At 42.8% G+C, this 27839-nt stretch overlaps 1 protein-coding gene across 1 annotated transcript in view; it reads left to right on the top strand.

The window, feature by feature from the left end:
* The first annotated feature begins 3225 nt into the window (after window positions 1–3225).
* The window catches only part of SLC45A2 (solute carrier family 45 member 2), a 35430-nt gene continuing 10816 nt past the window's right edge, over window positions 3226–27839 (top strand). Inside the window, exons 1-3 of the mRNA XM_069492567.1 lie at window positions 3226–3720; window positions 5523–5699; window positions 20662–20984. Coding sequence (XP_069348668.1) covers window positions 3336–3720; window positions 5523–5699; window positions 20662–20984 — 885 coding nt within the window. The 5' untranslated portion in view covers window positions 3226–3335. The remainder of the gene's footprint in view (window positions 3721–5522; window positions 5700–20661; window positions 20985–27839) is intronic.

The raw sequence follows: 27839 nt of genomic DNA, 5'->3' as shown, positions 1-27839 counted from the left end.
TTACAGTAAGACTTCTCCCTAGCTGTGTAGTCCCATCCCTACCCGCTGTTCCCCGCATTATATTGGGCTACCTGCACTTTCTAAATGTGCTGTGGTCTCTCGTTTCCATTCCTTTCCATACATTGCATCATTTTCTAGGACTAACAATAACCCTTTTCTGGCAAATTCAGATTTGACTTAAAACACAGCCTTCTTTGTGAAACTTCCTGTGCTTCTCAATCCTAGGGTAGTTTTGTACAGTGATTGTGAATGGTGGAGTCACAAGGGTCTTGGACTGAAATCTCACTCACCATTGTGATGTCTAAGACAATGCTTGTGAGATGCCTGAACATCCTAGGTGCTCACTAATTGTTAGCTCCTTCCCATTGCACTTTGTACGTATTTTCAAGGATAGTAATTGCTTTTACTATAGTTTACAAAACTTCACTAGGTCATAAGTTCCCAGAGTAGTCGCTCTAGCACACAAAAGAATCATCTGAAGATACTGTTAAAACACAGATTCCTGGGCCCCATCCACAGAGATTCTAATGCAGTGGGTCTAGGGCAGGACCCCTGAATGTGCATGTCTACCAAGCTTCCAGATGATTATAACGCTTCCAGTTCAATGTCTGCACTTTGAGTAGCACTGTCCTAATGGATATGAACCAAGTCTTTTTTACCTGGGCTACTGTTAGAATAGGTCCTCAGAAAGATACCTGTTGAATGGATTGGTGAGGGAAAGGATATAAGCAAGGTGGCAAAAATCTGAATAAAAATATGGGCTAGCTTAAAATACTGATTAATTGAGTTTACACAAAATGTTTGAATGAAAAATTGGATTATGTAGGTTGTGAACTTTGAAAGGAATGACTGTATATAAACAAGGTTAGTAGTTTTTGTAAGTAACCCATACTTCTTCTGAAGAGTCTAAGGCCTTCTGCAGAAAATACTACACATTCCTCTTTTTGTCACCTGTCTTTTTACTGTAGATTTAGAAATAGGCAAGGGAGCAGGTAAGGAGGAAATAGGAAGCTTGCAGGAGGGTCGAAGAGAAGCAGGCAAGTGAAGATGGCAAATTCTAGTGGCAGAGGAATTATATTCTTGAAGATGTAGTTTGATATAGATTTATTTACACTCTTGACACTACGATCTAGCAAGTGATGAGACGCCACAAACTGTATGGTGATAAATAAAACGATTTGCATGAAACGGGTGATTCATTGCATCTGGGCCTCTTGTCTCTGTGTCCATGTTTTCCCTCTAAGCACATTCCAGGCTTCAGCAGCAATTACATTGCACTTCGTAATTTGCAGAATACTTTCACCTATATCAAATCAGGATGGCTTCAATTGCAAGTAACAATGTCCAAACCAAGACAGACATGTTTTGGCTGGCAACCTAAAGTACAGGGAAATGGTGAGTTGTAAAAGGGCTGCCTGTATCCAGTCACTCAGGCCCTGTTTCCCTGCAATTCTCTGTGCTGCCAGCTTTCCATTCTCCATGTGTTTGCTTTATCCTCAGGCTGGTAGCAAGTTCTGGATCTCACACCCAAACATAGCAACATTCAGAAGAAGAGAAGATGTCAGGAGCCCTCAGCAAACATCGTCTTGTGTCTCCTTGGACTGAGTTAGTTACAAGTCACTCGTATACCAGTCTTGGGTGGAGAGCATCCTTAGATAGAGCCAGCCTGCTCCTGAAGCTGCCCCAGACTCAGTTTCCCAGAGCACATGGGCATGTGAGGTAGGGCTGGATTCCAGAATCTAATCCGGTTTCCATCAGGTTGGACAGAGTGGAGAATGGATGTTGGGTAGGCACCCAATAAGGTCCAAACACCTACAGCATCTCAGTTGTTCTTCAACAGTCAATCACAAGGGGATTTTTAAATTTCTAAATATCCTGAGAGACCTCTGTGACTTCACTGTAATGTCTGGGGTGCCTTGACACATGGTTTGAGAAACACCAGTTGAAGTGATTTGCCCAGGGATACACAGCTAAGAAGAGGCAACATCAGAATTTAAGCTTTAATATTCGGACCACAGGTCTTGCTCTTAAACCATTTTTAGCGCCCTTCCTATAAGATCATGTTTCCTCTACAACTCAGACTTTTCATTTGAAATCAGGGTCCAGCAAGAAAAATACGACCCATTGGAAGTCTTTAAAACAGAGAAAATTTAATATGGAGAATTACACTAGTGGTGAAAGAGCAGAGAAGCCTGGGGGATAGTGAGGCAACCCAGATGGGAGCAAAAACAGGAACCAGGACCACCCCTAGGGCTGCAGGGATGATGGGAAAGGTGGTGTTACCTGGACCCGGAAGCCCAGGTTACCTGGGGGAAGCTCTGGCTCTGTATGTCAGCGTCAGCGGGGACGCTGTTACATCAGGTACGTGGACTGCACAAGGGGGGCAGGCAGGGGTACGTGTCCTGCTGTGCAACTCCGTAGCCAGGAGAACGTGAATTTCTTTGACACCTCATAGAAATTGGTTAGAACAGATGATTTTGCCTAGGTTACGATGAACTTCCACCCTTGAATGAACCATGTTCTGTGGTGAGGGAGCCCTTACCTCAACAAGCACTTGATTGGCACCACAAAATGTATATATATTTTATTCATTCAATAATCCCTTTAGCAAATATTTATCAAAAACTTACTAGGTGCCAGGTATCATACCTATCCTTCTAGGTGCTGGAGATACCAAAATGAGCTAAACAGACCTGATCTCTGCTCTCAAGGAGATCAAAGACTAACACAGGATATGGAATAAGCACAGAACTAGCTAATTATAAAATGCATTAAGTGCAATGAGGGAAAAAAACGAGGGTGCTACAGGAGAGCGAGGGATTTGAGGAAGGGTGCGGCCTCCCACCATTTTAAGTCTAGTTATTGGACTCCTGAGCTGTGTGTGTAGAAAACTTTGGAGTCAGGAAAAGACAGAATATCTACATCCATAAAAAGAAGTTTATAAAAAGATATCAACTCATTTATATTTTGGCTTGACCCCTGTGTAATAAAGCTTTATTATCTCAAAGCCATGTGTGGGATCATGTGTCACAGTGAGAGAGCGAGAGAGAGGGGAGAAAGAACGGTGCCAAGGAAGATCCCTTTAGAAAAACATTCAAACTTTCGAAGGAGCTGGAGGGCTCATAGCAGCTAATCCCTGTCATGCTTTCCAGCACCCCCCTCCTCTCATCATAACTTGTGATCTTAGAGGCACGAAAGAATTTGAGCCCCGCCTCCAGCCCGCCCATCTCTGTTGGTGGCCCAGCCGGGCTCCACGTCAAATCCAGTTTAGTGCACAAACCCCAGAACCACGCAGGAGGCGGTGGGCTCTCAGGAACGCTCCACACCCAGTGGCCATGGGTGGCAACAGTAGGCAGGCTGACCTCCACACCTATAAAACCCTAGCTGAGGTCGGCCCCCTGGGCTCTGTGGAGCCACCTGAAAGACCCAGGAGCAGACTGATCATGCACAGCATGGCCATGTTCGGCCGGGAGTTCTGCTACGCGGTGGAGGCAGCTTACGTGACCCCAGTCCTGCTCAGTGTGGGTCTGCCCAAGAGTCTGTACAGCATGGTGTGGCTCCTCAGCCCTATCCTGGGGTTCCTGCTGCAGCCCGTGGTTGGATCAGCCAGTGACCACTGCCGGTCCAGGTGGGGCCGCCGCAGACCCTTTATCCTCACCTTGGGGCTCATGATGCTCTTGGGCTTGGCTCTCTACCTCAACGGGGACGCTGTTGTATCAGGTAAGTGGAATGCATGAGGCGGGCAGGCAGGGGTACGTGTCCTGCTGTGCAACTCCGTAGCAGGAGAACGTGAATTTCCTTGGCACTTCGTAGAAATTGGTTAGAACTGATGATCTCGCCTAGGTTACGATGAACTTCCACCTTTGAATGACCCATATCCTGTGCTTAGGGAGCCTTTAGTTCTAGAAACATCAGCATACATCGTCTTTTCTTGTGAGGATTTTAAGATGGAATTAAATTTTTATCTATTTTACCAAATTAAACATTTTTACATATTTATCAATTGAGTTTCTTTTTGAGCACACTCTGCTCTATTTAATACTTTATCAAATTGACCAGCTGCCAAATAGCTCCATAAATACTTACCACAAATCACCTGTGTGTCCAAATGAGCGTTAATTCTGTTCGTAGTTTTATGTAGAGTCTTTAGTGGGTACAGGGCATCAACCTGTCAGCTCAAGGGAACATTTTTGCATTGCAGATTCTGGACAAAACCAAACTTAATAGTAGGCACTTTTCCCAGCCATTAATCAGTTTCCAATTAACCAGTAATTGGTGGTAGAACATAAAAGCTGCACTGAAAAAAAGAATCGTTCAACTTAAAAGTAGCACACATTTTTAGATCATTAACTCTCAGACTAGCAGAACAGGTGATTATGAGACAGGATAATCAGTTATCATTTGTATAGATTTAAAAGAAGGCATAAATGTGTAATTTAGGATATTTTTGGAAGAATGAAGAAAAAGCTGATGAGAATCATTGCCTCTAAGGAGGGGTACTAAAGACTGGAGGTGAGAAGTGGAGAGCAGGCTTCTTTTTCACTTATTTTGATATTGTAATTTTTAAAACGTGAATATTTTCCATGCTATTCTTAAATTTAAAAAATAAACTGACAGCAAGGCTTCAATAGGAGATTGTAGCTTCAATAGGAGATTGGGTGAATGAATTGTAGCATGTCTGTAGGATGATTATGATTTAGCTGTTAAAAATTGCAAGGAAGCGCTTCATTAACTGAAGTGAACAGATATAAAGGGAGTCGGCTATCGATGAGCCTATACTGCATCTCTCCTGCATCAGTGCTATTGAAAAGTGTGGCCTCTGAGCTGCAGCAGCAGCGTCAGCAGGGATTATTGGACCCACAGTTTCTCAGGGCCCACCTCAGACCTGCAGAATCAGAGTCTTGGGAACTGGGTCCAGCAATCGCCCACGTGACAGTTAAGCAAAAAGTCTGAGAGGGGCTGCATTCAGGTACTGCCGCACCCTCACATCTGTGCGTGCACAAGTGCATAAAGGGATGTCTCAATAGATGACCTTTCCTGGAGCTGTGATGGGAAGCATTTCCCTTAGCTTTTTCTATATTGTTGGAATTATTTACATAATTTTTTATTTATAGAAATATCTTACATATCAAAAATGGTACCATTTAAAAGTGTACAATTCAGTGCTTTTTAGTATATTCACAAGGTTGTGCAACCATCACCACTCTCTAATCCCCCAAACATTTTCACCATCCCAGAAAGAAACCCAGTAACCATTAGCAGTCACTCTCCATTGCCTCCTGTGCACCAGCCCTAGGCAACCACTAATTTACTTTCTGTCTCTATGCATTTGTCTTTTCTAGACATTCACTTGCGTAATTTTTGAAACCTGAAAAAAATACTGAAGCTGTTTTTCCTTGGAAAAACAAAGCAACATGAAAGCAAAGGAGATGATTTGATGACAGGCAGTTTAGGTGGAAATAGAAAAAATGCAGATCATTCTAAAGCAGGATTTAGGAGACTGATGTTTATTTCTCTTTTAGCTTTGATTGCTAACCCAAGGAGGAAGCTGGTTTGGGCCATAAGCGTCACCATGATAGGTGTGGTTCTCTTTGATTTTGCTGCTGACTTCATTGATGGGCCCATCAAAGCCTACTTATTTGATGTCTGCTCCCATCAAGACAAAGAGAGGGGCCTCCACTACCATGCCCTCTTTACAGGTAGGGAATATTCCAGCAAGTTTCTCCTGCAGCTCCCCAGACAGGGAGGCGCTTCCGCTGAGGCCATCTGGCGTCTCTGAACTTTTTGAATGAATGGATCAGTTGATGGGCTGCTCCCATCACACGGGCTCTGTCTCCCCGTGCATCTCTCTAAACAAAGTCAGCTTGTGACAAGGGCTGCAGTCTTTGCAAAGGAAGTTTACATAAGAGCAATCTTAAGAAGGCTTTGTGGAGACAATTACAACTGCAATGAAAAGAAGCCTTGTGCACTTTGCTTTTGCTTTAGAGCAGATCGCATAGAATCAGCAAGGTAGCACCAGCGTCCCCTAGGAGATGGTTGAAAATGCGCTTTCCTGGGCACCTGCGCCAGCTGTTATGATTCAGTGGCTCTGGGGTGGGGTCCAGAAATTTGCATTTTATTTAATAAGGACTTGAGATGATTTTGTGGCAAGTGTCCTAAGAATAACATTTAAAAAACAAAAACAGAAACAAACCGAGCAAACAGAACCCCCCACATCTTAGAGATTTCTTGGTTGTATAAAGAGTTGGCATTTCCTCAACTTTCTGATTTGAAAAAGTCCGTGCCAGGAGAATAATGGGGGCCTCTCTTGATTTCTTGGGGCTGTTGCTGGCCTCCTTTGGTTGCTGCTGACCTTTCGTTGGGAGCAACATTATTCTGAGCACCAGTTAGCGCTGTGCTAGAACTGGGGGGTGATGTATAGGTGACAGCGGCATCCTGGCCTAGAAGGATTTTTCATATCTAAAGGGGACTCAATCAGCCCACTGATTTGATTGTCTTCATAGCTCAGCCAATGTATTTGTTTTGTGTTTTGATGAATTCTATATCCTTCCATGGCCAAGTAGGTCTACGAGAAGCAAGATCTCGAGTTTTGCTCCCAGTTTCTATCTCTTAGAGCCAAGAATGGGGCCTGCACACGGAAGCCATTGGGTTAGTATTTGTCATTTGCGCAAACATTTAAATAGTTGCAAAGAACAAAGGTCGCACCAGCGAAGCAAGTAGTTCCTCCTCCATGGAGGGAAGGCAGAGGGGCAGGAGGAGTCCAGCCTCATCTGTCACTGGCCCTGGACCACCACGGCTCCGGAGGTATTAAGGCTCATAATACACGGCCAGGGCTTGAGACGTTTCCCCACCTCACCTCTGCCGTTGGCTTCCATTCCCACGCACTTTCCACCTGTGTTGCCTCCCTCAGGTGCTCCCACCCCGCTGGCCTCCTGTTGCCACTGGGGTGTGCCCAGCCCACACCTGTCCCAGGGCTTGGCACAAGCTCTCAGCTTGCCTGGGACACTCTTCCCCAGATAAGCCCATGGTCATGCCTTCATTCCACTCAGGTTTCTCATTAAACGCGTCCTCATCAATGAGGTCTTTCTTGGCTACCACATCTAAAATAGTATGACCGCTCCTCTTTCCCCTTATCCTTAACTGGTGTGATTTTTCTTCCTACTACTCATCACTACCAGGTTACTGACTGGCTATCTACCTAATCTATTAATGTCTATCTATCTATCTATCTATCTCTACCTATCTACCTACCTACCAGTCATTTATCTACCTGTCATCTATCTTTTTTCATTATCATTTATCTCTCCCATTTAGAACGTGAACTCCAGGTGAACAGACCCCTTGTTTTGTTCTCTGTTGAATCTTTAGTTCCTGGAACAGTGTCTGCTACATAGTAGGTGGTCAGTAAATCTTGAACGAATATTTATCAAATACCTCATATCTGCTAATAACCTTGTATTAAGTAGTTTCTCTTATATTATCTCAGTTTTGACAACGGCTATGTGGAGGTGTGGGATTCCCATTTTTCAGATGTGAGAGCTAAGCGTTGGAAGCAGTGGTGTATGCCAATGCTGGCTGATGCTGGCTTGTGAGAATCAATTGTTAGATTTTTAGGGAGATAGTGAGATGGTTGCCATCACATTGGTGGCTTGAAATCGGCCACGATAGGAGTATTGAAATTACAGAAATTGGCAAAACTACAAATCATGGCCTTTTATCCTGTAGAGCCAGTGGGTTAAATATTTAGCTGAAGCTTGCAGATTGGGATAGAAGAGGGAGGTTAACTGATTAAGTAGCTTGTCCATGGCATATGGTTAGAAGGTCCCTAAATAGAGATTCAAACTTCATTCTCCTGACTTGAACCTCACAGTTCCTTCTGTTTTATATAATTTGCTGAAATTAATTAGAAGGTGATAGGAGCCTTTTTGGCTTTTGAACCTGACACAGTGAGAGTTTATTGATCAAAGGACACTGGGTGATGTGATCACCACTTCCAGCTTACAACAGTATTAGGCCGGGGCAAATGACCTCTGCTTTGCTGCCTCTGATATTAGAAGATAGAACTCTGTATTTTGGAAACTTTTCCAAAGCCAACACGATAGTATTTCTATGAGTTTAAGACAATATATCCATTTTGAGATTTTCTACTGATATTAGTATATGGTTTGGTGGCAGCAAACACATTTAATTTTGATGTTACCTTGGTTCAGGCTCTCACTACATCTTGTCTGAGCCTTAGTATTTATCCTTCAAATGTTTTTCCAGTCTCTAATTTCTTCCCACTCCAATTGAAACAACTGACAGCTTCCAGATGCATATTTCTAAAAGCCAACTATGACCAGGGCACTCTCCTGCTCAATGACCTGCAGTGGCTCCCTATTTGCTTTCTGGATAAAGAACAAATTCCTAGGCAGGGTTTAAAGCTGCCACAGTCTGTTCCCATTCTACTCTTCCCATACTCCCTCCACATTCTCTGTGCTCTGAATAATTTCCCAACATGTTCCCAGAAGCAGAGGCCAGGTCTGTTTTATTCACTGCACCTCTCTCTCCACCATTGCCTGGCACATCATAGATGCTCAAAACAAGTACTCATGGAACAAATGAAGGAGCTTGCCCTTTCTCCTCTAGGTTCTGGGTCTTTGCTCACACTGAAAGTCCCTTTCTCCTTTTCTGCCCATGGAGACATATACCACATTTTAATTTCTAACTTGGTCAGGGGCTCCATCGACAAAATTATCAAAGCACAAAAGTTTATCAACTGGATGAACATAAAGGTGTCAGTAAGGCAGATGGCTCCAGCAGGAAGAGACGGTCGAGGCTGTAGTTTACCATCTGAAGTTTCACCTCCCCTTAGGGCCTGTATACTCTGCCTGGGCTGCCATGCCAGAATACCACTGCCTGGGTGGTTTAAACAACAGACATTTATTTTCCTGCAGTTCTGGAGGACGGAAGTCCAAGATCTAAGTGCCAGCAGGGTTGGTTTCTGGCAAGGCCTCTTTTTCTGGCTTGCAGACAGCCGCCTTCTCACTGTATCCTCATATGGCCTTTCCTCTGTGCACGTGTTCATCTTCCTATAAGAACACCAGTCCTATCTGAATTAGGACTCCATGCTTATGGACTCATTTAACCTTAATAACCTCCTTAATGGCCTTATCTACAAATACAGTCATGTTAGGGGCTAGGGCATTGACATATGAATCTTGGGTGGGGACACAGTTCAGTCTATAACAGAGCTCTTTCACTCTTACCCTCATTGTCACTGAGCCCAGCTCCTGAAGCTAGGGAAATATGGGATGTGGATGGAGCACACCTGCTTTTCTCTCTTTTCCCTCCTCTCTCAATACCTTTCCTTTTCCTTCTTTGCATACTAGAGATGTTCTAGAATTTTTAAACAAACAGAAAAAGCATAAAAGTTCTTTTTGTGTTCATAAGAATTGCTAAAGACCCTGAATATTGGGTCTCAATCTAGCAGGTCTCCACTTCTCATGCATAGTGTTCCTCTTAAGGTCTTCTAAAATACCCCCTGCCCCTGTCCTGGGCTGGGGGCAGTTGTTGGCAAGGGGAGATTTCGTCCACTCCCTGAGGAAACCATTCTACTATTTCCCAGCTTAAATTTACAGCCCAGTCCCAAAGGGCTATTTTCTTATGTCTTTCTTGGTCTTTGCCATTTTCTACCTTCCATTGTAGTTATTTGTATACATTTCTTTTTTTTAAATTTTAAATCAATTTATTTTGCCTGGAGTTTCCTTTTTTTTTTTTTTAAATTTCAGAATATTACAGGGGTACAAACACTTTGGTTACATGTATTGCCTTTGCAACACCCAAGTCAGAGCTATAAGCATGCCTAGACATCGCACACCGTACCCATTAGGTGTGAATTTACCCAACTCCTCCTCCCCCTCCCACCTTCCCGATGCCCTATAGATGTTACTTCCATAAAGGGTTGATCAATTAGTACCAATTGATGGTGAGTATATGTGGTGCCTATTTTTCCATTCTTGTGATACTTCACTTAGAAGAATGGGCTACAGCTCCATCCAGGATAGTACAAGGGTATTAATTCATCATTTTTTATGACTGAATAGTACTCCATGGTATACATATACCACATTTTATTAATCCACTCATGTATGGATAAGCACTTGGGTTGTTTCCACTTCTTTGCAATTGTGAATTGTGCTGTTATGAACATTCGAGTTATTTGCATACATTTCTAATCACCCTCATTACATCATAAACTTTTTGAGGGAAGGGCACGCTCCAGAGATAACACAGGTGTGAGGAGTGAGAGGATAAGAAATACGCGAGTGAGCGACCATCAGTGCTCTGTGCATATGATGACCTCTTTGGGGGACCAGCACTGCTGCACGAGAAGCCAGGCTGACTTCCTGGAGACCTCGCCAGGGCCCCTGCCCCTGGCGTATGCTCCAGGAATGGACTGGTTAGGAAGGGGTTTGGATGCAAGTAGCAAAAGCCCACATAACAGCAGGTGAAAGACGTAGGTCTATTTTCCTCACTGAAGAAGTCTGGGAGTAGGCGTCTGCTGGCTTTCGGTCTGCAACTGGATGTCAGAGCTGGCAATTTTATATTTCTTTGGCTGCTTCATCGATATGTTGCCTCCTGGATCCAAGGTGGTTGCCGCAAGTCCATTAATCATGTTGGTTTCCAGACAAGAGGAAAGGAGAGGCCATTGGGGAAGAAGGAAGGAAGATGGGGAAAGCCTACAGTGTAGGTCCTACACTTTCTCCAAGTGACAAAGCAAAGGCTTTCTGAGAAACCCCGCAGACTTCTGCTCGCTTCTCACTGGGCAGAATCAGGTCATCTGAGCATCTGGTGGCCTGGGAGGCTGGAAAAGTGAGGTTTAGATGGGATGGGGTGGGGGTGGGCGTGGGTGTGCCTCCTCAAACCAAACTAGGATTCTGTTAGCAAGGAGAAGGGGTAATTATTTTTGAATAGGCAAAAGCTGGTAGCTATCACATAAAATGCAAACACAACTGAGTATTAGCCTAATCAGAACAAAGACCAAGACTGTTATCAGAAAATGACAACCAGAGCTTTCAGAGTCCTGTATATTAGTAAGTAATTAAAAGATAATTATATTTGAAAGTTATATGCCTGTTGAAAATTTTAGATGATACACATTTATTCACCTTCTCCCCTGTATTGTAATTTACAATGGATTTACCTATCCCTCCAACAAGACTTGTAAACTCCCCCGTGAGGGTTCACCTGAAAATTCCCCATGGCTTCTAATTCCTTGCCTTGCTGATAGCAGGCACTTAGAAATGTTAGTTGTGTAAATGGAGACCTTAGGGTTTCATAACTGTGCTTGTATTTTGTGCATTTTTGCATCAGATTAGATAAACTGCATGACAAATTGCATCAATGAGACCAATATGCTCATTTGACTACTTTACTTTGTCTCATGACCAGCTCTGAACTGAGCCTCAGCCAACTGTCTCCAGTGTGCGCCTGTGGTCACATGTGAACCACTGGGGTGTGTGGATGGCTCAAGGCAAGTTCCTTCCCCTACTGTTAATAGAAAAACAACTGGGAACAACATCTTCCTCTTGTAGGACAGTGCAGTGTGGCCTCACCTTGCTTAAGGCTTAAATTCTAAAGTCCTTAAGTGATAATGCCAGATAATATACATCTTCATAAACACCTCTCAGATAACTCATAGCATACAATGTACCTAGTTTTGTGTGTATGAACATGCATACACATGTATTCATCTCTGCTTTAATGTTTACTCCCAGGCATGGGCTCAATTAATGGAGTAGAGGATAGGATCACGCTTGCTACTGAAGATGTTATTCTTGTCTTTCTTGCTCTCTCTGCCTCTCTCTCTCGGTCTCCCTCTTTGCAAAGTGTGGTAGTTGAATTCTGGTGAGTTAAGTGTGGATATGAGACCCCAGTGTAGCATCCTCGCTCTGAATAGAAGACCACACTAAAAGATAGAGTGAAAAATAACAAGCAGGAAAGCAGGGCCTCATTGCTCTGCCCTGTCTTTGCACACACGCCAAACCTCCTGAATGTGCATGAACTTGGCAAAGAGATGCCTTCCACATTCCACGTGACACAAGCATTTTCGGACAAAGGCATGTTCAGTGTCGGGGCCCATTTTGGTTTTTATCCACAGCAAGATACCATTCACCCAAGGAATCTAATCATCACAGTAAATTGAAATTGTTTATTTGTTTCAGAGCTGTAGTTCTGGCCCAACAATTCCAAATGCTTTACAAATAAGGGTCAAAATGTTCATTACCAAAATATTTCCCAGCATATTTCTGACATTTTGGGTTTTCTTCCTTTTTTTTTTTTTTTTTTGTAGAAAAGGCTCTTTTTAAAGAAAAGACTTTACTGGCTCTAGGGAGACATTTTATTCCTCCAATTTCTGTCTCTTTTACTTAAAGGTAACTCTACCCTTCTCCATCCCTGGCATGTGTGGTAGCCATGGTGGGGTTGGTGGATCCACCTGCATCTTCTCACCCCCAGATCCTTTGCTGCTGGGTGCATCTGAGGCTGTGCAACCCGGTGAGCTAACAGACCCACACTCACTAAGGAAGGCAGGAAATTCCTTCTTCATGCCCAAAGATTCTAACCCAGCACCTTTTTGCTACATTGAACCTAAGACCCTGCTATTGGCAATGGGCTATATCCCTTGGCGGGAGGCTGGGATGAGGTGCAATGGGAAAGGCCATTCCTGTTCAGACCCTGACTCTTCCTCTTAACTCTCCAGCGGCTTAGCATTTCTGAACTTTCGCTCCCTCACAGGCATGTGAATCTCTCCACCGTGGAAGTTACTAACTACCTGGCAGATGGTCATGGGCACAGAGCAAGACACCATCCAAAAGGATTAAACATAAAATGTTTATATTGACTTGATTTTCTCTATCCCCACCAGGCCTGCAAAAGTTTTATGCATAAATGACTCAGTGAGGAACTTGCCCCACTTACATCTTTGGAAGAATGGGTAACTTGTTAGGTTCAGCCTCTTTTAACTTCTGTTTTTGTAATACTTCAAAGTATGCACCAAAATGCTAACATGTAACAAATGCACCCATTAGCAAATCATGTAGGACTAAGAAAAGAGTCTTAAAAGTAGAATTGAGACATGAGGCCCTTTGACTAAATTCTTTGCACAGCAGAGAGGAGCCATATTTCATGTGTGAGGCTACTTTAACCTTTCCTCATTCATGAATAATTGCTGGGTGAGTGGTTCAGTTTCACCGGCTGCGTTCCCTTTGAAGTTTCTGCCAGTGGCAGAATTTCACATCTCCTCATTCTGCAGCTTGGAAAGGATGTGGTCAGGGCAGAAAGCAAGGATAAAGGAATTTTAGCTTGTGGGTGACAAGGGTGACTTAGGGCAAAATGGTTAATGTCACCAAACTACCATCTCCTGTCCATTCAAATGTGATCAACAGGACTCTCAAAGGACTCAAAGGCAGGTTAAAGAAGAGGAAATCCAGAGGGCTTTTCCTTACCCTTCCCTCTGCTTGAAAGCTCTTTCCCACATGCCAATTATCTTGGTTCACCTCCTTGCCTTGTGACCAGGTTACAGTGTCTGGTCTCATAGCCACTCCTCAAAGGTGTACTCATCATCACCTGGCATTGTATCATTTACTCAATTGCGTATTGTTTACCGTCTGCCTCTCCAACAATATATCTTCTCTTCTGTTTGTCGCTCTATTACCACTACTTTGAATAGTGCTTGGAATATGGAAGGTGCCCCCAAAATACTGGTGGGATGAGTATTCTAACATTCCCCATTTTACCAATGATTAAGCTGCATTGCTGGGAGGTAAAGTGGCTAAACCCAAGGTCACACAGCTGGTTAGTGGTAGACTAGAGGCAAAAACCAACAAACTAATCAGCCAACCAGCCAGCCAACTAAAGATGTGGTTCATGTCTTAGGCTGGATTCCACTAAAAGTTGAGCCCATGAGAAGGTTTGTAAGCAGATAGGTTATTTGGGGGCAGATTCTAGAGAGCAAGGGTAAGGAAATGGTGGAGTGGAACAGGCTGTTACAGCGCAAACAGGTTCATTGCCCACTGCTCAAGAGGAAGCCAATACACTGAGGCAGCAGGGGTTACAGCAGAGAAAGAGTTTAATATTGCAGGTGTCATGCAAGGAGATGGAAGAAATTTCTCAAATCCATCTCCCGGAGAATTTGGGAGAAAGAGTTTTTAAAGATAGTTTGGTAGGCAAAGGGCTAGGGAACTGGGTCTGCTGGTTGGCGGGGGATGAACTCATAGGGCTGGGATGCAGAGATTATCTTCTCAGTTGGGAGATTTCCTGGGAAGAGGTCTCAAGGCTGTTGGATCCATTCCCACACCTATCCACGGGTCTGATTAGCGTCAGTGGGTCTCCACGGAATGCAGAGTCTGAAAAATATTAATACCTCAAAGACCAGTCTTAGGCTTTATAATGGTAACGTTATCTGTAGAAGCACAAGTCCTTGGGCTTTACAATAGCAATGTTATCGATAGGAGCAGTGGGGGAAGTCACAAATCTTACACCTGTCAGGGAGGACAGTGCCATTAAGCAGTAACAAGTTACAGCAGTAAGGAAGTTAGGGAACAATGGTTGGTTAACTTCTGGCTATATCTATACTTCTACAAAAATCAGACTTGGATTACTATTTATACCTTGTGGCTCTCCAATATTTTAGTATAGATGGTTTCAAGGCCAATCAAGAAGCATCTGTCAAGCAGGGAGCAGGACCATTGCCTTGGGGACTCACCAATATGTGTGCACCTGTCACGAATGCTCTGCCTTGTCTGGAAGCCTTGTTCTTAAAGCACATTTGCTGTTGAATTAACTCTCTACGCCTTTGCAGCCCAAGGACGTTGGAAACTTAGAAGCAATTCTTGTCTCTCTGTTCTCTACTGTCACATCTTGTCTCCAAAGCAGTGAGGCACCCTGGCCTGGCTTGAATGTGAAGGAAGGGCTCGATGGGAGAAGGAAATACTGGGGTAAGAGGGACGTGGATGGAAACAGTGGGCAATATTTTAAACATACCTCACCATCTTTGAAAAGTTGCTTTGTAAATCTAAAGAAATATCAGATCAGCTCATGTCTTTCCTATTTGACCAGAGCACATGCATCATTTTGGTTGATTTCCCTCTACTCAGTCTCCAAGAGGACAGGGGTCATATCTGTCTTGCTCACTGCCGCATCCCAAGTATCCAGCACAGTTCCTGGTGGGAGTAGGTGCTTATTGCTTTCTGTTGATAAGAAAGTGAGGCCAAGGGCACACTCACTCTCACACACACTCTCACACACACACACACACATACTCTCTCTCACATACACACACATACAGTCACACACACACTCACACACACACATACTCTCTCACACACACTCACACACACACATACTCTCACACACACAGAGTCACACACACACACAGTCACACACACACTCTCACACACACTCTCTCTCACACACACACACACATACACTCACACACACACACATACACTCACATACACTCATATACACTCACATACACACTCACACACATACATAGCAGCTGGTACCTATGTTAACTCTCCAGGATTCGATGTGTTTATGGTGGGCATAGGTAGGCACCATACACCTAATCAGACACTCTCAATGCTATTTCCTCAACATGGAGGAAAGAATCAGAATTGCCATCTCACGAACTCCATGGATGTGCGGGACCTTTATTTAGTCTGGCCGCCTTCAGAGTGCAGTAGCCAGCAGCAGGGTAGCTCTCTCCACTCGAGCTGCGTCGCCATTGTTGCTGAGCTCACTAAGCCACATGCTTGGGCAGGGAGACAATTGCAGGCACATGGTCGGTGCAGAGTCGGACTGAGATAGACTCTTTAGTTTCCTTGGTCCTGGTAGTTCCCCAGTTTCCCGTTTTACCTATTATAGTTGAGGACTAAAGAAAAAGTTATACGTATTTCCATATCCTTGGACATTCCAGGATGAGCCATTGTTCAAGTTGTATCATTAGTTGCAAAATGTGACATCTGTCTACTGAAGCCATCTATTCTCATGAGGTTAGCTCTGGTCTGAATTTGACAGCACAGTCTGGCTCTGCGCAGAAGGAGCCTGCTGGATCACTTCTGGGTCCTTCTTTGTAAAGGCTTGTTATCTAAGGTGGCAGCAGATGTCCTTTGAATGCTACGGCTTCCGGCTTATTCAATAGCCTGGTGATTGATTCCAGGGACCCCAGTGAGGCTGATCTTGGCAGTAGAGATAAGCAGGCTGGATGCAGATGTGGGAGTTGGTAAAATGGTAAAACTATGAGCCTTTGTTGTGGCTAAGATGACTACGCTTTGTTTGGGAGACAATCTGTGAAGATAAAATCCTTGGCTTAGGCAGAGGAAGCAAAAGGAAAGCCCTCAGTGAATTCATACAGCCCTCTACTGGCTGTCATCGTATCTGAAGGCATAAATAGATAAAGTTTAAATGTTTCTTTCCAGTGCTTTAATATTCTATTAGAATAATTTCCCCAGTGGCCCTCTATACCTTCCTGGAACGTCCTGTTGTACTGTTGTAACTTGCAGCTACATTCCACAGTAGCTTTGGGACAAACAAAGCAGTTTTGCTTTGTTTGCTTTTTTCCCTTCCCTAAGAGAAGAGCATGTTGGTAATGCTCTGAGTAACTTACAGCACATGTCAAGGTTTTTACTTAACTAATTAATGGGGAAGCCATAAGAACCATTTCCTCAAGTTCTTACTGGAAATGTGTGTGTGTGTGTATGTGTATGAATGGGCAAAAGAAAAAATACTAGGTTAAATACAAACCTGGTTAACCTACAAGACAATAAAGCTATAACTTCTCTGTTATACTTTAGGAGTAATATCTCTATGAGACAACACAAACTTAGTGCAAATCATAGAATCTTATTAATATTAATGTCTGAAAACTACCTTAATTTTATAGGACTTCAAATTAGCATGCTTTATTGGTTGTATTAATAGATTGTTGGTCAAATATCCTATGGCAACAAAATCCCATTTCTCAAGAATGTCAAGTGAGGGTGGAGCAGGTTTGTTGAGAATGGCTTTGTCACCTGGATGCTCAAAGAGTGCTATTTGGGCCAGCAGTATTGGTGTCACAGAGGGCATGAAAGGGATGTAGAATCTCAGGCCCCACCTTACAGCTTCAGAATCAGAACTTGCATTTTAACAAGATGTCCACGTGATTTGGATGCCCATTGAAGTTTAAGAAGCATGCTCTAGAATGCTATTTTAAAGATTGGGCCATTGCAATTTTTACCCTTTCCAAGTTTGAGATACATTTTTCTTTCACGATACTTGCTACATGCCATAATAGGGTCGGGGTAAGCCTGGGTCTCCACCCTCAGAATGAGCCACCAACGCTAATCACTGGTCCTGGAATGGCTACGTCCTTTCAGCCTCTCCAGGCAGGCTGTCTTCAGCCAGTTTGGTGCAGTAGCGGTCCTCCCCTGCTTCTGTGGGGGGCTTCGGAATTACGGTTTCAGTAGGAAGTTGACAGGGCGATTGGTCTGGGGCTTGGTTCTGCCACTATATTTGCTGGTGCTTGACGTGGATTATTGTATTAACCCTCACTGAACTCAGATAAGGAGGCATCACCACCTGCATTTGTCAGAGGAGAAGTGCCCAGTGCCTAGACAGCACGAAGGTGAGATTAGAAATCAGTCACAGGCCGGGCGCGGTGGCTCGCGCCTGTAATCCTAGCACTCTGGGAGGCCGAGGTGGGCGGATTGTTTGAGCTCAGGAGTTCGAGACCAGCCTGAGCAAGAGCAAGACCCCATCTCTACTAAAAATAGAAAGAAATTATATGGACAGCTAAAAATATATATAGAAAAAATTAGCCGGGCATGGTGGTGCATGCCTGTAGTCCCAGCTACTCGGGAGGCTGAGACAGGAGGATCGCTTGAGCTCAGGAGTTTGAGGTTGCTGTGAGCTAGGCTGACGCCACGGCACTCACTCTAGCCTGGGCAACAGAGTGAGACTCTGTCTCAAAAAAAAAAAAAAAAAGAAAAAAAGAAATCAGTCACGATTCCCAATTCCTTCTTCCTTCCATGCTGTCTTCCATCACTGAACCACTGCGGCCTGTAGCTTTCTTATCTAATTTTTCAAAACTCTTTCTACCTCTGAAATCTTGGGATTCAGTGATATATTGAACTCTTATAACTTTCATTGTTAATTAAGAAGAATCCTATAATAATTGTCAATAATCAACATCATCTTGATACCACTAACTGAGCACCAACAATTGACTCTTTGGAACTCCCTGATACCCTTCGAGTGCCCAGCTCACAGTTCTGGCTTATTGTTTATTACAGGTTTTTGAAAGTGGCTTCTCCCACTTGAAACCATCTTCTGAGGAAGAGGATGGGGAACCGTGTTTTATTTATGTTTATATCCCCAGAAACTAGTGGAGTCCTTCACATATATTAATGCTCAGTAAATATTTATTGAACTAAACCAGTAGACATACAACTGGACAAGGAAAGCCTCCAACTGTAGAGCTCAATTGTTCAAATCAATCTCTAATACAAATCCAGCATCATATTTATATTATATATTTTTATCTATAAAATAAAATTAACATCCCATTGCACAGTAAAGGATTTATTTCACATATTGTTTCTTTCAGATGGGCAGGGGGTTTTCTGTTCTACATTCCTCCAACCAAAGGTGCTCAGTGGAACAATAAATTGAAAGATTGAGGCACAAGTGACAGGAGAATTGGATGGCAATATGACAACCATTGATCTGGTTACAAACTATAAATAGTTTCAAAAAAGAAATGTGCAAGTTTGTCATAGGGTTGACTTAGCTCAGGAGTTCTCAACTAGAGGCCATTTTACACCAGCACCCTCCTACCCCCCAACTGGGACAATGGAGACATTTTTGGGGGTCATAACACGGGAGAGGGAAAATGTTTAATACATTCTTATTGGTTAATTGCTTGGCTTGACACATGACTTCTGACACCTTCTGCATATCCACAGTTGAATAAAGAGAGTCATTGTCTAATAATAACCAGAGGCACCAGAAGTCCCAGAACTTCCTTCCGAATCAGCCACAGGGCTATGGCTGCCTTGGGGACCTCCCCTTCCTCTCAGATCCTGGCATTTCACCATCATCTGTCATGTATCTTCTTATGTATATGCCCATCCCCCATAACTGGACTGTCAGCCATATTGCTTCCAGAGAATATATCCCTTACTTTATTGCCCCCCCTTGGTAACAATTTCTTATAATTCTGCCTAAAAACACTTTTACATTCAAGCATGCTAATGGTGCTTTATTTTTGTAACCCAGTGATTAGATATTTGTCATCTGTAAATAGTTTGTATGTTAAATTGCAACTAACCAGAATGTAAAATGACCCAAATCATCCATTCTCCTAGTATTCTGAATAATTAGGATTCATGGTACTTGGCATTCAGTTTGTGTTCTTGGGGTCAGAGTTTATATAAGTTAAGGTGTTTGGAGTTTGAGATAGGAACTCCTTAAATTCTGTTCTCTTCCTAAATTCCCTGGTTTGTGAGGACATTGTCTTTACCTGAGAAATAAAATGGAGACTTCACTTACACAAGAGAAACAAAAATGAAAGCTGATCTGTTCAGGTAGATAATTTGTGTTGGGTAAGGCATGATGGGGGTTTGACTTTTAGCGTTTCGACAGGAGGATCAGCCCTACATAAGCTTTTGTTTGGCATTCAGTTCCTTGATTCCCTAGACACCCTTTGGTATGTCTCCCATGAGACATGCCTGTCTTCACCAAGAGTCATTGATGTCTGTACCAGAAGTAACATCTGAGGAACAATTACTACTTTAGTGCTGAGTAGTGTAATGTCTTACCCATACTAAGAACATACGTATTTTAAAACAGAATCTCAAAAGAATGAATAACTAATAATGGGATTTCAAATATTAGATCATTAATGTGGTATTGATTTTGAGAACCTCTCCTCAATGTCCCTCCGGCAACACTGTATTTAAGCATGAACAGATAAAACAAGTGCTAAAAAGACTTCAGGTTGGAGTCCTGTGGGATGATAATAGAATTTTTAAAAATTCATGTTTAAATTTTTGTCCTTGTTATTTCTGTAGCTATCAACCGGGAACAAGCACCTTGAGCTTCTAATAGCAGAAAAGCTTTTGGGGCTGTTTGATCTTTGCATACTTGCACCACCCTAGGAAGATTAACAATAGATGCATTGTGATACAAATAATTTAATTTTATTGCTGTCAGAAATTTGTTTTGGAATTTAAGTTCAAAAGCAGTATAGAGAGTACATTTTGGAAAGGCAACAGTATCTCTGATGGTGGCAATATTTACTAAGAACTTGCCATGTGTCTGGCGCTTAGCAAGTGCTTAGTAAACATTGATTCTGAACACTTCCTGTTTTCAAATCATGAACCTACTAGTAGGTTACACTTTTATTATTACCCCCATGTTATAGATGAGGAAGCCCAAGGTCACAGCAAGTAAATGCTAGAGCCAGGACTTGAGCTTACACTACCTGGCTGCAGGTGTCTCACCCTCTGCATAGGCATATCCAGGTTGCCTATGCAGTCCTCAGGGAGTTTTCCCACTGAAGGGAAGGGTCTGTGCATGATGGGAAACAAAGATAGTTTGCTAAATGTGCTAATACAGCTCTTTCTTGCTTTCCAGGTTTTGGAGGTGCCCTGGGTTACACTTTGGGTGCCATAGACTGGGCCCATCTGGAACTGGGAAGAGTGCTGGGCACAGAATTCCAGGTCATGTTCTTCTTCTCTTCCTTGATGCTCACTTTGTGTTTTACTATTCATCTGTGCAGCATCCCTGAAGCTCCACTTAGAGATGTTTCAAAGGACATTCCCCCACAGCAAGCCCCCCAGGACCTTCTATTGTCAGATGGAATGTATGAGTATGGTTCTATCAAGAAAGTTAAAAATGGTTTTGTAAATCCAGAGCTGGCAATGCAGGGAGAAAAACCCAAAAATCCTGCTGAACAGGTAAAGATACAAATTCTTTTTGTTTTTTAACTTGGGAAAACTAATCTTGCTCTTGCTCTTTCTTCTTCTTCTTCTTCCTCTCCTCCTCCTCCTCTTCCTCCTCCTTCTCCTTTTCTTAAAATTCTTTGTTTTGTTTGCTTGTTTGATGTGAAAAGTTTTGTGGAGTCTAATTGAATCCTCACACCTTTAATAGCTATTATCCTTTGGAATTAAAATTTTGCACCTCAAAGAAACAATGTCTGTATTTTCCCCTGGTCCTGCTGTCTCTTACTCCTTTCAGAGCATCAGACCAGGGAAACTAAAGTCAACTGTAAAAGGTTAGATCATAAGAGAAGCCTGGAACCATCCTTAGGCCAGAAGAAATATCCTCTTAGATTAGGATTATAAATTTGTTCCTCCAAATGGCAGTATCGCTGGGCTGGTGACTGTGTTGAATATGTTGAATTTGTGTATTGTGAGTTGATTGAATATTTCTTTCAGCCCATTTTCAGTGAAATGTACAATGAATTCATTAGCTTAAAATTTTAAACAAAACTCAACTAAATGCCAGAGAAATGGGACCAGGTTCAGAAGAAATGGCCAGGGAAGAGACTAGAAATTTGCTGACCAATATAATAGCTACTAACCTTGTGGGGCTATTTAAATTCAAATCAATTCACATGAAATAAAATGAAAACTTCAGTTTCTTAGTTGCATTGGCCACATTTCAAATGCCCAATGGCCCCATTGGTCTAGCAGCTACTGTATAAGACAGTGTGGATATGGAACATGCCCATGATTGTAGAAAGTTCCACTGGAAAACCTGATGAAACAATTGTATCCTCCCTCAAACTGAGTTTGAATGCCAGCACCTCAGAGATATAGTATAATACAAAGGATTCCTTTATTGGCAAAGAGGTTGTAGAAAACCTGGGTTCAAATCTTGGTTCCTCTAGCTGTTGACCTGTGTTACTCCTTCAACAAATCACTAGCAGTTACTTGCTGTAGGATAGACTAAAGATTAAGATCATGGGTGTTCAAATCCTGGCTCTAGCACCTCTGGAATGTAAGACCTTGGGCATTTACATTTCTATTAAAGGAGAAAATAATTCCATCTGCCTATACGAGTTTTGTGTGGGTTACATGGGATAATCCATGTGAAGTTGCTTACAGGGGTTCCCACCGCATAGTAAGGGTTAAGTGTTGTTACCACGTAGCCTGACAAAATGCTGGCTGCCCTAAGCACAAACAGGGAACACAATCTGACCTCTTAACAACTTTCAAACAAGCTCAGTGAATCTCATCTCCCCTTGAAGCTGACTTCTCTTGTTGGCTTGGCCAGTCTATTTTTTAGGATTATTGGAATGTTCAGATAAAGCATGTAAAGGTGTTTTTTAAAACTTTACATAAGTATATAAGCATATTATAATTATTATTCATTAAACACCTTTGGCTGCTGAGTTTTTGCAAAGCACTGAACTAGGTATTTGGGAACCATAAAACTGATTAACCATCCAGTCCCTGTGCCCATGGATCAGTAGCCATTACTTATAATCCGAGGAGGAACATGGTAAATGCCGTAAAAGCGATATGTCAGTTTAACATCTTCTAAACAGCAGGCACCAAGACAACATTTGACATGCAAGAGATTTATTGGGACAAACAACAAGAAGGATAACAAGGGATGACACAGAAATAGGCAGGGGACATCTTCACATTGTGATGCAGGTCAAACGTCTGTGAAAGAAAGGAAAGGAAGGAGCATGCGGCGGGAAGCCTCCCAGATGCAGTGCAGTTCTAGGAAAGTTTCAGCCTGGACAAGAGGGAGTCCTCCAGCCAAAGTTGCCCCTTAAGGAAGTGCCAAGTCCTATAGGAACGGGCTAGCACTAGTGCCCCTGTCTTGCCTAGTCACTGCCTGGGAACAGCAGGGAAAGGTAGCCTTGGCAGGAAGGCATGGTGGATCCAGAGAGGCGGCAGCTGGGGCCGTCAGCCAACTGTGCTTTCTCCAGCAGGGGATCCAAATGGCACGGGTTTCCAGGTGGCCACACACGGCATGATAACAATCGCTATTAGTTTTACAAGAGGGAAAGGTCGTACATAAGCAAAGCAGAGGAAGACTTCATGGAAGAGATCACTTTTGAGTGGTACCCTGAGTGATGCTTAGGATTTGAGTAAATAGAGATTTGGGGGAAGAATATTCCCGATAGAGAGAAGGGCATCAGCAAGCCATAGATATAAAAAAAATTAAAAAAAGAAAATATGAAGCATGTTTGGAGGAAGCGTAAGTGGTACAGTCGATCCTAGAGTTTGTAAAGTTAGAAATATAGTTAGGAAAAGTTTATGCCAGCATAGGAACTGAAACTTTATTAGGTAGATGACTGCAGTTCATCAAAACTAGTGGAGCAGAGGACTCTTTGGTGTTTTTTTTTTAAATACTAATCTGGCTGCTGACTATAGGAGGTATAGAGATACCGGGAGGGTAGCATAATGCCCCAGATAAGAAGCATAATAATAATGGGCCTGGGTCAGGGAAGTGGCAATGAGAATAAAAGAGAGGTGAAGCAGGAGTGGCATTTGGGAGGTAACGCAGGGGACAGGGTGACTGGTCATAGGCAAAGAGGCTGTGAAATGGAGGCATCAATGAGTTTATTTCCGCTGCGAGTGGAATACCAGGTGGACGTGCCTCAGAGTAGGAAGAAAGGTAAGTTTTGAGCTCAAGGGAGTCAGTGCCATGAGAGATTCAAAGATGACACCTAAACCAGGGGAAGTGATTGAAATTTCCAAGGAGAAGTAGAGAGAGAGAGTATGGGAGGAAAGAGAAGTGCCAGCGACTGAGTCAAGGGAGGTCAAAGGAGGATGGAGTGTGTGGCTGGATGGTCAGGTGGAGAGGGTGGTCAGTAAAGAGCAGGACAGTAAAAAGACTGCGAGAATCCCGTGGATTTAGTGATTAGGAGGTTGCTCCCAAATGCAGGAAGTTGTTTAGGAGATTTGTAGTTTGGAAGACAAGTTAGTTGTAAAGGTGTTGGGGGGAAACTGGCAAAAATCTGGGGGAGCCAGTGAGTGAGTATAGGAGAGATAAAAGTTGCCAGGAACTACGAAAAGTGTCTGCTAGTGAATGGGCAAGAGCTTTGGAATAATCAGGTCATAGTCCCCAGCATGACTCCTGAATGAGTTAGGATACAGGAGATCCAAAACAGCAATGCCTTATACAAGCTAGAAGTTCATTTCTCTTCTCCTGTAAAGGTCCAAATGGCTGGTTCTGGGCTGCGGAACTAATGATTCCACAAGGACTCAGACCCTTTCTCTTTCATCACTCTGCATTTTGAACACGGAGCTTTCATTTTGAGGTCCAAGATGGCTTCTCCAGTAATCACTGTTATGTCTACGTCTCTGCCAGCAAGAAAGAGGAAAGGCAAGAACATGCTCCTACCCTTTAGGGACACAACTCAAAAGTTACAAACATCACTTCTGTTTACTTAGGCAATGGACTAAAAAAATTTAGCCACATGGCCACACCAAACTGCAGGTAGCAAAGGGAATAGAGCCTTGAGTTGAAAGCCATACACCCAACTAAAACTTCCATGACTCATAAAAAAAGGGATAACAGCTATTGGAGATCAATTGTTAGTCTTTGATGGCTCACTGGCACCTCATCCTGGTGGCTGTATAACCTTCGGTAAATTAACCCACCTGAGCTCAGTTTTTTCATCTGTAGATTGAAGATAATTACTATCTCCCTTATAGAAGATTTTTAAGTGTTAAATATAATATTGCAGGTGAAAACACTTGGCTCAGTGATTTCCAGATAGGAGGTATTGCATAAGTCTACTTTCTTTTACAAAGAATCACAAATTCAGAATTAAAATCTAGGCAAATTTGGTGTGCTGGGGAAGACAGGATTTGGAGAGTGCATTTTTAATAATTAAAAATGTTGGAAAAGATGGATTACCAAACATTTTCAAATGAATGCGGTTCTATTATCTTCATACCCTCCCTGTATTGCCCTCCTAGGAAATCCCTAATCATATCTGAGGACTCTGTATTGCCTACCCTGGCCCCCTAATACCAGGCTCCCTGTCCTGTGTTGGAGCCATTACACACCTATGCGAGTTTGCTAACTTGTCTGTGTCTTCCCCACTAGATGGTGGCGGAACTCCCTGGGGCAGACGTCCTTTCCCATCCCTGACATTTACCTCAATGCCTGTTATGCAGGAAGCTGGCAACAAATATTCCATCCCTTGTTTATTGAATGAATGGAGCAAAAATGGTCATGGCTCTTGCTGGAATTTATTGGGGTGCATAATAAGAACGATCAGAATAAGTCACACTGTATGCGTGGTTCATTCTTTTATTCCTTCAGGGACTATTAATTACCCCTGCTGGGCCCAGTGCTGAGCACCAGGAGACTGCAGCGAACACCACAGACCCTGCCCCTGCCCTGCTCCGCAGAGTTATTGTTTAGCGAAGTGTGACTATGCATGGTTTTACTTTCTTAATAAATGTTTCCATTTTAGATCTACAAAACAGTTACAATGATAGGAAAGTTCCTATGTACCCTTCACCAGCTTCCCCCTAATGTTAACGTCTTACATAACCACGCACATTTGTCAAAACTAAGAAATTAAGACTGGTAAAATACTATTAAATAAACAGCAGACTTATTTGGATTTCATCAGTTTTTCCACTAATGTCCTTTTTCAGTTCCAGAATTCAATATAGGATATCACATTGCATTTAGCTAAGTGGTTTATAAAAGTTGAAAACTGTACTTTCTTTCAATGGTATTTTAAGGAAATATGTTTGCTACTTATAGTCAGTAGGAAACCTCATTTCCTTTTATTCAATTATATATATGAATAAAAGCAATAAGTCTTAGCTGCTAGTTATTAAAGTCTGTGAACAGTTTTCTCAAGGTTAAGGGCTCCCTTAAATATTGTTTGCTCTATTCATTTGCTTAGCATTTTTTCAAAATTAATCCAAAAGTAAACTTCAACATTGCTTGTGTTTGAATTGGCAAAATTCTTACTTAAGTAGGGTCTACTGAAAGGAGGCCTCACTCTATTTTGAATCGAAATAAAATCTTAAGCCCACTAGCTGAATAAATAGATTCCCTCCTGACCAAGGGCACCCCAGAAAAACCTTAAAGCTGAGTTGCCCACCTTGAGGAGTAGGGATGCCCCCTCCCTTTTGGAGTTACTCTTTATAACAATAAGATTAATAGGACCTAAAGCCATGCAAGGCAAAGTGTAAACCATACCTGCAGGCCATCCATTCACTGAATAAATCGTTTGAGTTTTGGTAGATGCTGGGAAGGCTTCCTGTCTTTAACCAATTACAAATCAAAGAATCTTTAAACCTACCTATAACTGCCCCCCCCCCCCACCTTTTGGGCCAAACCAATGTACACCTTCCATCCACGTATTGACTTACGATCTTACGTGTAATTCTTATCTCCATGAATATACAAAACCAAACTGTAACACAGCTACCAAAAGCACATTTTCTCACAACCTCTTGAAAACATGTGCTCATTTCAGAATAAACTTCTTTAAATTATTTTACAGAGTTGTGCTTTTTTCCGTTAGCACTATGAACACAACCGCCTGGGAGTGGAGTTGCGGCACGTACCAGCCTGCCCTCCCCCGTGCCACAATGGAAGACAATACAATGGGAGAGTATAATCTTTTTTTTTTTTTTTTTTTTTGAGACAGAGTCTCACTCTGTTGCCCAGGCTAGCGTGAGTGCCGTGGCGTCTGCCTAGCTCACAGCAACCTCAAACTCCTGAGCTCAAGCTATCCTCCTGTCTCAGCCTCCCGAGTAGCTGGGACTACAGGCCTGCGCCACCATGCCCGGCTAATTTTTTTTCTATATATATTTTTAGCTGTCTATATAATTTCTTTCTATTTTTAGTAGAGGTGGGGTCTCGCTCTTGCTCAGGCTGGTCTCGAACTCCTGAGCTCAAACGATCCGCCCACCTCGGCCTCCCAGAGTGCTAGGATTACAGGCGTGAGCCACCGCGCCCGGCCGAGTATAATCTTTTATTCATCTGATTCCACCGGTAGCTCCTATTTAAGGATGAGTGCAGTGTTTTTTTTATAACTGTAAGAGTGCAAGGAAGAACTAAGAGGCTATTGGGAGGAAATCTTCATTTTATCTTTATCACACCGCAAATAGAGAAAATAGGAGAGTTTAGATCTTCTGAGACCTGGGCTCAACCACCTTTCCCCAGGCTGCCTGGGGGAGATACCCGCACTCCCTTCCCCTCCTTCACAAACAAATCACAACTCTGAGATTCAGGTTGGCCTGGCGCCCCCTTGCGGTGCAATTCTTCAGGGCAGCAGAAGAATCATGGAATGTCCGTATGTTAAAAACCCACGCGATCATTAAAAAAATGTGTTTTTGAAGATTTTTTTAAACTTTTCAGGTAAAACACACATATATACATAAAACAATCTCCATTTTGGGAAAAAAGCTGCACATATAGAGAAAAAATAGAAAGGAAATCTACCAAAAATGAAAAGTCTGGGTGATCGACTAATAGAAGCTTTTAGTTTTCTATTTTTAAACCCTGCAGTACTATATGCAACATTTCCATAATAGAAAAAAACTTTAAAAAAATGAAATAATGAAAAATTAATGAGAATAAAGAAAAAATAATGTGACAGCTTAAGGAACAAAACAAGGAGGGGTTTTACTACAGATACGTACATATTACCCTGACAGATGACCTGTCTCTATGACTGCCCCTTTGATAGACTGTGACTTCCCTCCAGGTGTCACCCAGCATGGGTTGTCTCATCCACTCAGAGGCTGTTGTGAGGATCAAATGAAATCAAGTGAGTGGAAACCTTTTAAAAGGCATGAAACCCTCCACAA

The sequence above is a fragment of the Eulemur rufifrons genome, chromosome 17 (genome assembly GCF_041146395.1).
Source record: "Eulemur rufifrons isolate Redbay chromosome 17, OSU_ERuf_1, whole genome shotgun sequence".
NCBI lineage: Eukaryota > Metazoa > Chordata > Mammalia > Primates > Lemuridae > Eulemur > Eulemur rufifrons.
Note: the sequence above shows the minus strand (reverse complement) of the source record. Positions and strands in the feature narration are given on the sequence as shown.